Source organism: Nicotiana sylvestris, chromosome 3, assembly GCF_000393655.2.
Source record: "Nicotiana sylvestris chromosome 3, ASM39365v2, whole genome shotgun sequence".
Lineage (NCBI taxonomy): Eukaryota > Viridiplantae > Streptophyta > Magnoliopsida > Solanales > Solanaceae > Nicotiana > Nicotiana sylvestris.
Genome location: NC_091059.1, coordinates 50,623,714 through 50,636,882, shown reverse-complemented (window position 1 = coordinate 50,636,882; position 13,169 = coordinate 50,623,714). Strand labels below are relative to the sequence as shown.

The window sequence follows — 13,169 nt, the reverse complement described above, 5'->3', positions numbered from 1 at the left end:
GTTTAACAAAAAGGCTTAGCACTTTTTGGTCATACTTTTATGCTGACGATGTATATATATTATGCTACTCATTAAGTAATATGTCAAATTGACTTGTTGATCCGATATCGATCAAATGTAACTGAATATATGGAGAAATTACTATTGATTAGAGACCACTCCAGATGAATTCCCCACGTGAGGATAGTTATTTACAAATCGGACGTGATTTTGCTTTTCAAATGTGGTCTCAGTTGCCTACTTAATTATGCTCGCGGCTTTTTCAGTCGACATTAACTATGATTCCTCGTTTCCTTTGTTCTTTTTCAGATCCTCTCCAGCACCAACTTTCTGACTAGATAAACTAGTAACGTACCAAAAAATAGAAACTTCTGAGATAAATACCTTTGTGTTTTTGCATTTCATTCAACAAATATACGAATGATGTTTATAATACAAATGTACAGAAACTACTACCTTGTAAAATTGAAGCATTTCCCCGTTACAAGGCCCATATTTGACTAAAATAAATGGGCATAGGAGCTTACCAATACTATTTTTCCCTATCTTTTGCATAACTAATGAAAATCTAATCTTGCGCCTATTGCATAATTACACTCAGAGGCCTTGGTACTAACCATCATTATATATCTTCTTTTCAAATATCCTAGAGAGAAATTGAAACTTATAAGCTAAGAACATTCGCACCAGCAAAATCAGAAGAGCCGCCGCTGAAATCCATAATTGTCAACCAACGCTGAATCTCGTTATCACCCATTAACTGATCCCAGAAATCATTGTCTAAGTTGTTCATTCCCAATTCCACATCACCATTTCCTTGCTCAAACTGTGACTTTGGCTGTTGGTTCTGCGGGGAAGAAGATGGAGTAGTCTGTTCTTGAATTAATGTGTAATCAGAAAATGAGAAATTAAGCTTAGCTCTTGGACCCCTAAACTCAATTGCTGCTCTATCATAAGCTCTAGCAGCTTCTTCTGCGGTAAGGAATGTTCCAAGCCATACTCTAGCAGCTTTCCTCGGATCTCTAATCTCAGCAGCCCATTTTCCCCATGGCCTCTGTCTCACTCCTCTGTAATTATTTTTCTTCTTCTTCTTGACAACACTAATCTTCTTCGTCTTCATGTTGTTGTTGTTTTTATTATCAATAGTAGTTGTGGCTGCGAAGTAGTCACAGCCCAAACATCCTTTGATCCTGCAGAACTTGCAAGGCTCTGGTTCATCAATAACGCGTAAGAGAGGAGGTTCAAAACTAGACATGCTCGTAGAAGGCGAAGATGAAAACGAGGGCGTGGAGATAACATTTTGAAAACATTCAAAGGAATTGAGCTCTGAATTTGCATGAATTGGAGTGTTGTTTCCTGCTATGACATTTTTTAAGGCTGCAACCATGACGGAAAACTCTTGCTCGGCGGTGAGGCGGGGGGGAGGAAGGTGGTGACGATGGTTGTCGTATGTTGCTTCTTGTTTAACTCGAATATTGGTTGACCACTGCATGACTAAAAATGGAAATTATTCGACTTTGATCTTCAGGTGGTTTTTGGAGATTTGAATTTGAATTACTAGGAGAGTCAAAGGTACACAGTTATTTATATGAGGGGGGAACTTGAAAGGCGAAGGTCTACGTGAAAAGCCAGCTCATATATATATAACACATTTTGTACACGGGATTGAACTGGTTTTGTCACGTGGGAAATTTTGGTGATGTGGCAACGGTAAGCGGTCAAGTCCCAGGTGATCAATGCTGATGACGTGGATGTTCACACGGTGCTTCAGTTTCGTGGATGGTGACCTGACCGCCAACAAGCTCAAGAGACAAAGGTGAGATAAAAGGATGACGTCATGCCTTACAATTACAAAAAGAGATACTTTGATGTGTCCAAACATAACTTACTCCCTAAAAGTTAGTTCTCTTGGTTCTCGCAAGCAAGATAACAAACCGTAATTATATTTGACTGCTTCTTTCTTTCCTTTCTTTTTTCCATATCTTTTTTTCGATAGAGTTAAACTTCTATTAGCTTATTTACTTCCTTTGATCTTCTTGTAACATTAATTTTTTTAGTTTGTTTAAAAAATAATTTATTTTAACATTTGAAAAAAAATGTATCTATACTTTTATTTTTTTTCCTTAATAACATTTTTTTGCACACACATATTAAGGCATATTTAAGACTATGCGTGTTAATTTTTTTTCCTTAAATTACTTGCCAAGTGAATTAAATTCACATAAAATATACGTGGAAAATAATAAGTGTTACAGATAATCAGTTAATTAATTCTAAAAAGATAAATAAATTGTTATAAAATATTAAACTGCTGATGAAATAAAAGCAATTTACACAATTATGCCTAATTATAAGTTAAACTATTTTGGAAAAGTTCACCACTGAATAGTTGGAGGAGCAAATTAGTAAAATGACGGTATGTATGCAATTGAACTTAAGTGATATAGACTATAGAATAGAATTATAACGATTGAACTTCTAATGTAAATCTGTATTCTAATTAATTGTTTGATTGGTTATTCCTCTTTGTTTCAACTCTTTTTTTTTTTTTTTCCAGTTTTCTTTCTCTTTATAACAATTCTTAGGCATAAGAATAAACGTTCTAGTCTTTTCATCTTGAATTTCTACTTCTACTTTTATTAATGTTTAAATTGTTTATAAGGTATTGTTTGATTTCTTATAGTTCAATTGTGGTCAAAACTTGACTTGCACTAATTGCAAGAGGACATTCATTATACATGTTAATAAAAGGCTGAATATATATGGAAACACTTAAAGTTGGCACGATTTTTCATTTAGACACTTAAACTTAAAGGTGTTCCTATTGAGCACTTATACTACCCAAAACTTATTTCAATTAAGTACTTGTTTGACAATTAGCCAAACTTACAAAGTTTATGCAATGCAGTCGCTGCTGACGTGACAAATGACGAATAAAAAAGGACATATATTATTTTTGAGTAAAAAGAAAGGGAAAAACTATGTTAAATCTATTTAATAAAAAAAAAAATAACATTCTCAAAAAGAAAAGAAAAACTTAATTTACACCCAAGAAAGAATACATTTTAAAAGACATTGGTGTTCTGGAAATCAGTGTTCTTGGTGGTCTTCACTATCTTCATGTATATTCTTGTTCCAACCATGATTTTAATCCAAATTTTTAAGAGAAACTCCTCCAAATTTGTTATAACTTCAGCTAAAGATTCCATACGACGACCCGAAGGCAACCCCAACATTAATTTCTTAAACTCCTCCATGTTTAAGAAGAAGAAGAAGAAGAAAAAGAAAACAAATCTATTTTTGGGCTCTTCAAGCGCTTATATTGGGTGAAACTCACTCTATCTGCCAACTCAATAAGAAGTGCTTAATTGGAATAAGTTTCGGGCAGTATAAGTGCTCAATAAGAACACCCTAAGTTTAGGTATCTAAATGAAAAATCGTGTCAACTTTAAGTGTCTCCGTATGTATTCAGCCTTAATAACATTATAAAAAGTTTCTCATAATAATTAATTCGAAAGTAATTCTTGAAGAATCCAAAATACTATAGATATGTTTTACGTTACTATTTACCCTAAAATTCGAGTAACAATTAAACTTGTATTGTGATTTTAAGGATATATGATTTAATCCAATTCCAATTGATAAACAAGGAATCAAATAGATAAATTAAGGAATAAAATAGATCAAACCAGTGTGTAAGCTAAATTTCGACCTCGATCTGTGATAATCTTGAGGTATGATAACGTGAATAACAAATGATAAAACAACTCTGATGAATAGTAAGCAAAATAACAAGAGAATAATGCGCATATGTTTTCTTATCAGTGAAAAATATTTTTACAAATGAATGGAATCTCTCTTTATATAATAGGGGAGTCCTAAATAAGGTATACTTCTAATTATAGTAGAAAATCATATTTGACAATTGTTTAACCGCCGAAGACCAATTCATTTAGAAATTCACGCTATGATCTCCGCCTGTTGCGGATATCTCGCTCTTTCTGCTACTGAATCATAATGGCATCATCCCGAAGCATGCCTTCTTCTGACCCCGGTAAGCGATATCGACCTTGACCCTGGAAAGGAACTTCTACCCCGAGCTCGACGCCCTGGTCTTCCATTGTGATATCATTTTTTCCATCGAAGAACAAAATCGGGTAGCCCAATTTCCACCGTATATAAATAGTCCCCTCGTTTCTTAGAATAAAATGATAAGAAATGACTTGAAACTCGATTTTCTGGAGGCCCCAATAATGACGTCATCCCCATGATGTAAAAACATCTCGTCGGTTAGGTTCCCTAAAACATTAAATGCTTGGCAGTTACGGTCGGCCACTAGCGCCATCGAACTGTCATCGTAATCCTATAAATACAGGTTTCCCATTTGAATCAAAACTTTACTTTCATCTTTGACAATTTCTCTAAGTCTCTTCCTCTTTCCATCTCTTCTTTTTCACCGCCTATTGATTAGATCTTTTAGGACCAAATATACCAAACTCCACCTCTTTCTACTTCATCTCATTTGAATCAATGGCAAAACCTCCAAAACTGTCCCTCAAAAGGAGAAAGCCTCTTCTTCTTCTTCTTCTTCTTCTTCCCGGTCAGTCGGTGACAAAATTCCGGTAGAACCGCTCCTTCATGCGATTGTTCCCAACCCTTGTGTCCTAAAAAATGACTTCAAAGTCGGGAACCCTCCGTCGGTCCCTGGCCGATGTGAACATGTATCGAGGTATATTTGCTCGATAATGGCAAAACAGCTCAAAGTCGTGAAGGATGACAGCAACTGGGGTCCCGAGGTCGTGGTATAGATCCCCGCCCTCGAAGAAAGCATCACCACTTGCGTGGAGGGGTTTCTAAGTGTTTACAGTTACCCCTACACATTGGGTCCTCTTGACTCGGTTATCATCGATTCTTGTAAGATGTACCAGGTTACCCTCGGCCAGGTGCATCCCTCGTCCTGGCACATAATGATTATGCTCCGCTTCTTCTCTGGTAAGGCCAAGGGGTTGGAATTCACTCTCAGCCACCTTATATGGTTGTATTAACCAAAACTTTATCGAGCATTAATCAAGCTTCAACGCCAATCGATGAAGTCCTTTTTTTCAAGTATCGATGAGGCCAAAGACTGAGGTTGGATGAGCCGCTTCGTGCGGGTAAGGACCTGTGACCTCATCCCTGAGGAGAAACTATTGTTTACCGAGAAATGGAACCTTGATCATAAGTATTAGCCATTAATCTTCGTACTTTATTTTTAGCTTTATGTAACACTCTTATTTGATATGTAGCGGTTGCCTAGATGCCTTGTGCGGTCCCTGACCTTGAAGACTAGGTTCGGAAGCTGGGTGCAGCTTCCTCTCATGCCGAACATCGCTGGCGTGACTTGTCAAGGGGTAGATGGGAAGCTAAAAATCATGGTAAGTTTATCCTTTATGCTTATGACGTCTTTTTCTGAAACATTTCCTCTCACACATACTTGATTTCCTTTTACGTAGGCCTCGGGGATGTTGTTAAATTGAGGTTGGCGCCACCTAGGGAATATGTGGTTCCTAAACAGGCCAAGGACAAGAAGAGGAGAAGGGCCTCGCCTTCTGATACCCCGGAGCCTAAGAAAAGTAGGGCTCGTAAGCCAAAGGATGACTTTTCTGCTCTGTCTGTTGGCGTAAACCAAAAGCTACGAGATGAGAAAAGAAAGGGGAGGATGCCGGTTACGAGCAGGTGCCTCGAAAGACGGGGAGTGTCAAGGCTCCAAAAATAGTTGGGCTATTGATGGTCGAGGAAACTCATCCTCGGACCGAGGAGATCTCGAAAAGTACATCGAGCAAAGTCTTCGAGCCATCGGGGGTAGAAGATACTTCATACCGTGATCAACAAACGGCAAGTGTGCCGAAGGGCCCGATATTAGGGCTCTTTGGAAGGGAGAGAGCGCCCCAAGTGACTTGCTTGGGGCAATTAATATTGACGACTCGCTACCGTGACTTGAATTCTCTGAAGGGCAGTTTCGGGAGGCTCGATCCTTAGAGACCCCTGATATGGGAACGGCCCACGATGGGGAAGACATATTTCGTGGCTTCCTTGCGGGGGTCAATGATGTTTTCCGACCTAGATGCGACGATGGTTTTTTACGAGGCCCATCGTATCCTGAACCAGGTAAACTTTATTCCCCGTTATTATGTTTGCTTTTATCTCTTCCTTACTGATTTTTTTCCTTTCTCCATAGGCTGTGGTGCTCCATCGGGAACCATTCAACAAGTCCCATGCCAAGTTGAGCCAGTGTGAGGCCAATTTCTAAAGGCTTATTGAGGAGAGAAACTCCCGCAAACGCCTCTATTTGTAGAAAGAAGAGGACCTCAGAGACCTCCGAGCTGAATTGGCCCGGGCTCGTAAGGAAGAGGTCGACCTAGACGAGTAGGTAACTAACCTTTTGAAAGAGTACGGTTTCTACCCACATGTGGAGGCTAATACTTCAATATCTCAGTTGCAGCAAAAGATGGAAAGGATCGAGCTGCTCCGATGGGAGGTCGACCAAGTCAAAGCTGACTGTGATTAGTGGAAGGAGAACATGGACCGCCTTGCTACGGAGAAAGACGTTGCTTTGGCCAAATGTCATCGGCCGAGGTCCAATTTCTGGGCGCTAAAGAGAAAGGTTCAGCCCAAGCCAAAAGGATATAGGAGCTTTTTGAGGCCAAGGTAGAGGTCGGGGGAGACGAATATTTCGGCTGACAAATCCATAGCCGTGTATTTGGCCGATGCTGAGGCTGCTCAAATGCAGCTAGGGGAGGCTTCCACTCGAGAGAGATGAAGCAATGACTTGGCGAAGTGCCAATCCCGAAGGGAAACCCTCGAGGAAATCGACACTCGAGGTTTTGACCACTCCAAAGAGATAGCTCAAGCTAAGGCGCTTGAAGCTGATGCCAGGTGTCTTGTCTCCTCTGATGACGACGATGATGATGAAAGCATCCAAGGCGGGTTCGATAATGACGAGGGGACCGAAAGAGAAGCTGCCCCCGAGGGAGAAACCAACATCGAGCATAGTTAGGATTTTATTTTTCTTTTCCTTTTTAGTAAGACCCATATCGGTCTCTTGTACATATCCTTCTTCATCAATATACAAAAGAAAATTTCTCTTGAATGCCTTCTCAATTTTTATAAACATGTTTTTTTGCCTTGAAAATCTTTTTTAACACAACTTTATGCTTTGAATGGTGCATTCGAGACTTTGGTTTTGGGGGACTTCTTCGAAGTCACCATGGTCGAGTTCGAATAAGGTTTGAACTCAAGGCATAGGCCTTTTAGGGTTTGTGTCGGATAATGGTGAGTCCTGGAGCCTTAGTCAAGTAATTCTTTATTTGGGCTCAGGATAGTCGAACCCTTGGGTTCGGATGGAGTGAGAACAAGGTCTCGAACTCTAAGTGTATTGGCCCTTAGGCTCTTTAGATCGGGCAGATATGGCCTCGAAAAGATGGATATTATTCCCCTCTTTCGGCTTAAAATACTTAGTGAAAATTTCTTTATGCCTTAGCATGTATTTTTTACCCATTGGGTTTTTTGAGGTTTTGATATCGATTGAAACCCCTATGCTTTTTGTGCCTTAGCATGTTTGTGTTAAGATAATTCGATAGCTCTTAAGGTTTTTTAGGGCTGATTTTATCGAAGCCCTTTTGGTTATTTGTCAAGGGTAATCTTTTTAAATCAGTTTTTCAAAAAATTTGAAGGTCTATTGTGATTACAGGACTCAGACCACTCCGACCCGCATTAATTTGGCTGTAACCTTTTTTTTAATCAATCCACCAGGCAGAGACTAGGGATAGTTTTTATTTATATAGTAAAATAAAAAAGCAAAATGTCATGATGTTCTAAAAGATGAAAGAAATAAACTTTGCACTCTACATGTAACCTATTATCAAAATTGAGCAAGATACTCAAAATTGATATCACATTAAATCTATTAGGCATTGTAGAGGAAAAAACTAGCCCAAGGTGGTCCATTTCTGCATTGTATCTCCATTCCATAGTGGCCCAATTCCAATGTGTACCATGCTGATTGCATCTCTAGCCATAATTTGCATCAAATTCTGCCCAGTTCCATCTATTGTAAAAGTAGCCCCTTTCCTTGTGTATCAATATCAGCATCCATATGTCGCTGCTACTGAATCCATTTCCTTGCTTCTTTGATGTTGTGAGTCTTGCCATTCCATCTCTGTAGTCCCTTTTTACATGCCTATAGTCGTTTCCAAGATTAGCCACTGCCCAGAAATTGCCTTTGTCGCCTATTTTTGCACCAACTTTACCTTGCTTTTTGGTTTTCCTCCATTTCTTGTTTCTTGTAACCATTGCTTTAGTATCTTCTTGATGTGTCCTAGTATGTTTCCCTAGCATAGGGTTAGCCCAGTTTATGTCATCTAGTCCCGTATCCAAATGTCTACTAAACGATGTTGTCTTTGAGCTCATTCCAGCTCTTATGTTATTGCCCTAAAGTTCTAATGATGTTTCCTTGAATGATGTTGAGACCCATGTCACCTTTTTTTCCTCACATTCTAATGAGTGAGCCTGCATCACAGTTTCATTCCAATGAGCCTCCATGTTTCCCAAGAATTGATGCCAAAACCAGTATTTCACGAAGCTGAACCATAGTGTTTTCCAGACTTCTGATTTCATGCTTATGCAAGCCACCTTTACTTCTTCAAGGGAATGAGTACAATGTACTGATACCACCCATTTAAGTCATAGTGAGTGACTAGGCATGAATACACTGACGTTTCCTGCAAAAAAGAAGCCAAAGTTAGTGTAAAAATTGATCACCTTGTACTCCTTCCTAAGGACTTGTACAACATGACCTGATGTTATATCCTTTGCCCTACACCCCATTGTCATCTTTCTCCTCTCTTATTTTTCAATCCACTTCACACAATGATTTGTTTTTTGCTCTTTTTTCCCTACACCCTCTAGCTCAACTACTACTAACCATCCTGTCACATGTTGCCCATTTCTTCTGGGCGAGATTGCTGCTTCTTCATTAGCTATGGAGTTCCCAGTATCTACCTCACACTCCCTACTCCTCTTACTCTCTCTTTCCTTCTGATTTGACTCAACACCTGCCTGGCTCCCTATATCCCTTTGAATCCTAATCCATTCTCTTGTATCACCTAAACTCTTCCGCCCATTTCTCTTAGACATTCTGGGCAGATTTGCTTGTATTTTTTCCTTTCCCACCTTGTTTGTACGCTCCTCTATTTTCCCCTCCCTATTTTCCTTGTTTGTCCTGCACTCCCTTATACATATTGTGTAGGCATTATTAGTTCTCTGATTTCAATTGGACGAATTGTTTTGCAAGTCAGTTGTCCATTACTTGCCTCCATTTTCTTTCCTTGCTTTAATAGTTTTCCTATGGGCTGAGTGCTTAGCACTAATACCACCATAAAGAATTCTATCAAAGTATAGGGTGTGAACATTATATTGTCACCTACAAAAAAGAACACAGAGTTAGTTAAATTACTGACCAATATAACCTCCTCCTTAGGATTTGAATATATTGATCGACTGAATTCTCCTGCATCTTGCTCCTCCTTTTCTCTTGACTTCTTAGCTCATGTCCACCTTCACCCTTAAACTTGGACATTGCAGTTTATCTTCATTTATGATCCTCCTCCCTTGTACATCCAGTTGCCAAAAATGTTGGCATTTAATATCACAATAATCTAAAGCATAATTGGCCAAATGATCTGCCAACTTATTGCCTTCCCTATAAATGTGTGAAACTATGTAACTTCCCCCATTCATTAGTTGCATCATCTCCTCCACTTGTTCAGCTATGTTCCATGGTGGCTTCCAAAGCCCATCCATGATCTTTTTAACAGCATAGAGTCAATTTGAAGCCATATGTGAGAATATTGTTGATTTCTGCAGAACCTCAGTACTTCTACCATCGCTTTTGCTTCAGCTTCTATGTTTGTTGTTTCATCAATTCCCTACTGCCCTTACAATATCACCCTTCTCATCCCTAACACAGTACCGTATAAAACTCCTGCCAGGATTTCCCCTCGATGCCCCATCTGTGTTGATCTTTAGCCATCCTGCACTTGGGAATTCCCACATAACTTTACACACCTTCAGTTTGAGAGTGTAATTCTCCATCATAGCTAGCAGCTCATTCCATTTGTGAGGCACCTTACTTATCCTAGCTTTCTTACTTTCACCAATGCTTGAAGATTTGATGACACTTGGTAGATTACCCTGCTGGTTGTAGCTGCCTCTCCATTGTTCATGTTGTTTCTTCTTTTCCAGAGTTCCCATACAATGCATGAAGGAAGAGCTTGCATTATTGACTTTAACCTAGGACACACCTTAGCAGTCCAACATTTAGTTATAGCCTGGTGCATAGATAACCCCTCCAAATATATTACTGCCCTCGATAGGAAATAAGACCATACTGTCCTAGCTGTTTCAGATCTGAAGAACAAGTGCTGAAGAGATTCTTCCTTAGGCTGAATACAACACCAACATTTAGAGGGCATTAAGTATCCTAACCGTCTCATAAAGTCATCCAAAGGTAGCTTTTCCCTACTCACTTTTCACATGAAAAAAGCAATCTTGAAAGGCAAGCCTTTGACCAAAATCATCATGTATGCTACTCTTGGTTCATCTCGTCTTCTCAGATAGTCCCATGTTTTCACACTAAAAAAACCTCGAGGTTCCAGCATCCAGTAAGGTGAATAAAGTATCTCTTGTGATTGTGGTGGCTTGATCATTTCAATTATATGTACTGCATATTCTTCAGGAAGTATCTCCAATGGCCTGTCCTCATTCCATTCTCCATCCTCAATAACATCATAAACATTATGAACATATTCATCAATGCCAAACTCTCGTGGAACTAAAAAATACAGTGCCCCTAATCCTGTCCAATTGTCATACCAAAATAGTGAGGACCCCATTTTTGGTTGCCAGATTATTTGATGTTCAATCAAATCTCTACATTCCAATATTTTTCTTCAAATATGAGAACCTTCCCTCCATGTAACAATTACTGAATTCATCTTTTTACAATACTTCTGACTCATGACAGAACTCCAAAGACTTGGTTTTGTTCTATAATTCCACCATAGTTTACAGAACAATGCTTTAGCTACATCATGCAAAGACCTAAAGCCTATCCCCCCTTCCTCACATGGCATACATAAAGTATTCCAAGAAGCCCAATGCCTACTAGTTCCTCCTATTGAACTACTCCATAAGAACTGTGCAAATATCTTGTGTAATCTATTTATCACATAATTTGGAGGATTGACTGCTGAGAGAAGGTGTATTGGAATACTCTGCAGTACATGAGCAATAAGAACTTCCCCGCCGCCTATAGATAACAACTTACCCTTCCAAGCTTGAAGTATGTCCATTATCTTTGTGATCATGGGCTGATAGTATTCCAGTTTTCTCCTTGAGTAGAATATTGGACAGCCTAAGTATATGATAGGGAATTCTTGCCTCATAATCCATGTGATCCTCTCCACCTTGTTATCCACTTCTATGTCTGCTAGATGATGCAAATATACAGCATATTTTACCTTGTTTACAAGCTACCCAGATGCAGCTTCATATGCATTAAGCACTTCTATGATCAGTAGAAGAGTAGTCTCATCAGAGGATGAAAATATAATCATGTCATCTGCATATGCAAGATGATTGATTTTTGGGCTCCATTTGGGAATTCCAAATCCACAGAAGTACATATTCTTATGTATAGCATTAAGGCCCCTTGATAATACTTCTGCTACTAGAATAAACAATGTAGGAGATATTGGATCTCCTTGTTCTACTCCCATAGATGACTTGAAGAAACCATGAGCTTGGCCAATGATTAAGATCGAATACCAGTTATTTAACACTATCCCAAAAACCATGCCTATAAATTTTTCTGTGAAGCCCATTCTTCTTAGTACCTTGGTCAGGAATAACCAAGATAGTCGATCATAGGCTTTTGTCATATCTAGATTCATAATGACATTAGGTCCTACTTTGGATCTAAGCCTCATATCAGTCACAATCTCCTGAGTTAATAAAATATTTTCTACTATACTCCTATCCTTTACAAAGCCAGCCTGCTCCTCAGATATCAGATTAGGAAGAAACCTCACTAACCTCTCATGTAACACCCTCGAGATAACATTGTTGGAAAAGTTACTAAGGCTTATAGGTCTTAGGTCTGAGAATGTGGTGACCTCCTTTTTCTTTGGTAACAGAACAAGGTTAGTGTCTTCTAAGGCGTTCAAAACCTCATTTTATTCCTCCTCGATTTATGTGCACAGTCCGAGCATGTTTCCAGAAAGCGTTTTTGTTGAAAGTTAATAAAAATAATAATTTTTTCCTTTAAAAGTTAATTTAGATGACTTCGGTCAATGTTTTAAGTAAACGGATCCGGGCTCGTATTTTGACAGTACTGATGGGTTCGTATCAAAATATAGGACCTGGGCGTATGCCCGAAATCGAATTCCGAGGTCCCTAGCTCGAGAAATAAATTTTTGATGAAAATTAAAAGACTGAAAATTAAATAGTTTTAAGAATTTGGTTAATGTTTAATCTTGATGGTATCGGGTCCGTATTTTGGTACCGGAGCCCGGTACAGGTCCGAAATAATATTTATACCTTATATGTGAAATCTGGTGAGAAACGGAACTGATTTGACGTGATTCAGATGTGCGGTTGTGATAATATGAATTTCAAAGTGTTCTTAAGAATGTCATATGATTTGGTGCTAAATTCGTAGTTTTAGGTGTTATTTTGGCAATTTGATCACACGAGCAAGTTCGTATAATGTTTTAGGACTTTTGTGTATGTTTGGTTTGAAGCCCCGAGGGCTCGGGTGACTTTCGGATGGGCTACGGGTAGTTTGAAACTTAGAAAATCTGGTATGTGTTGGTGCTTCCGGTGTGCTGATACCTTGTGATTCACGATCGCGAAGCCACTCACGCGATCGCGAAGGGGAAATGAGGTTGGGGAGGAATTTACCCTTCGTGAACGTGGAGACTCGATCGCGAATGCGGAGCAATGGGGTTCTTACCCTTCACGAATGCGACTAGCTCGACACGAACGCAATTGTTTAGGGACCTGGGGGAGGGCTCAGTGTTCTTCTATGGGAACACGATTACTTGGTCACGAACGCGAAGTCCAGGGGGAGA

General features: G+C 39.2%; 3 protein-coding genes across 3 annotated transcripts; all 3 read right to left on the bottom strand.

The window, feature by feature from the left end:
- Nucleotides 1-369: 369 nt before the first annotated feature.
- On the bottom strand, nt 370-1,566 carry LOC104233013 (ethylene-responsive transcription factor ERF109-like). The gene has a single exon (XM_009786317.2). It carries the CDS (start codon nt 1,490-1,492, stop codon nt 665-667), a length of 828 nt encoding a protein of 275 aa, XP_009784619.1. The 5' UTR covers nt 1,493-1,566; the 3' UTR covers nt 370-664.
- Nucleotides 1,567-9,448: 7,882 nt separating this feature from the next.
- LOC138887336 (uncharacterized) lies at nt 9,449-11,390 on the bottom strand. Its single transcript, XM_070169071.1, has 6 exons — nt 11,003-11,390; nt 10,629-10,894; nt 10,428-10,481; nt 9,979-10,329; nt 9,595-9,843; nt 9,449-9,460 (listed from the first exon to the last, which is right to left on the bottom strand). The coding sequence occupies exons 1-6, from the start codon at nt 11,388-11,390 to the stop codon at nt 9,449-9,451; spliced, it is 1,320 nt and encodes a 439-aa protein (XP_070025172.1).
- Nucleotides 11,391-11,570: 180 nt separating this feature from the next.
- Nucleotides 11,571-12,026, bottom strand: LOC138887335 (secreted RxLR effector protein 78-like). Its single transcript, XM_070169070.1, has one exon. The coding sequence runs from the start codon at nt 12,024-12,026 to the stop codon at nt 11,571-11,573; it is 456 nt and encodes a 151-aa protein (XP_070025171.1).
- Nucleotides 12,027-13,169: the final 1,143 nt, after the last annotated feature.

Excerpts from the sequence above, each read along its gene's own strand:
- LOC138887336 (XM_070169071.1), bottom strand. The coding sequence starts at position 11,390 with ATGGACATACTTCAAGCTTGGAAGGGTAAGTTGTTATCTATAGGCGGC. Across the intron at positions 10,482-10,628 it reads GAAGACGAGATGAACCAAGA|CCTAAGGAAGAATCTCTTCA; the intron begins GTAGCATACATG and ends TGTTGTATTCAG. Across the intron at positions 9,844-9,978 it reads GGGATGAGAAGGGTGATATT|ATCATGGATGGGCTTTGGAA; the intron begins GTAAGGGCAGTA and ends GCTGTTAAAAAG.
- LOC138887335 (XM_070169070.1), bottom strand. The coding sequence starts at position 12,026 with ATGAGGCTTAGATCCAAAGTAGGACCTAATGTCATTATGAATCTAGAT.
- LOC104233013 (XM_009786317.2), bottom strand. The coding sequence starts at position 1,492 with ATGCAGTGGTCAACCAATATTCGAGTTAAACAAGAAGCAACATACGAC.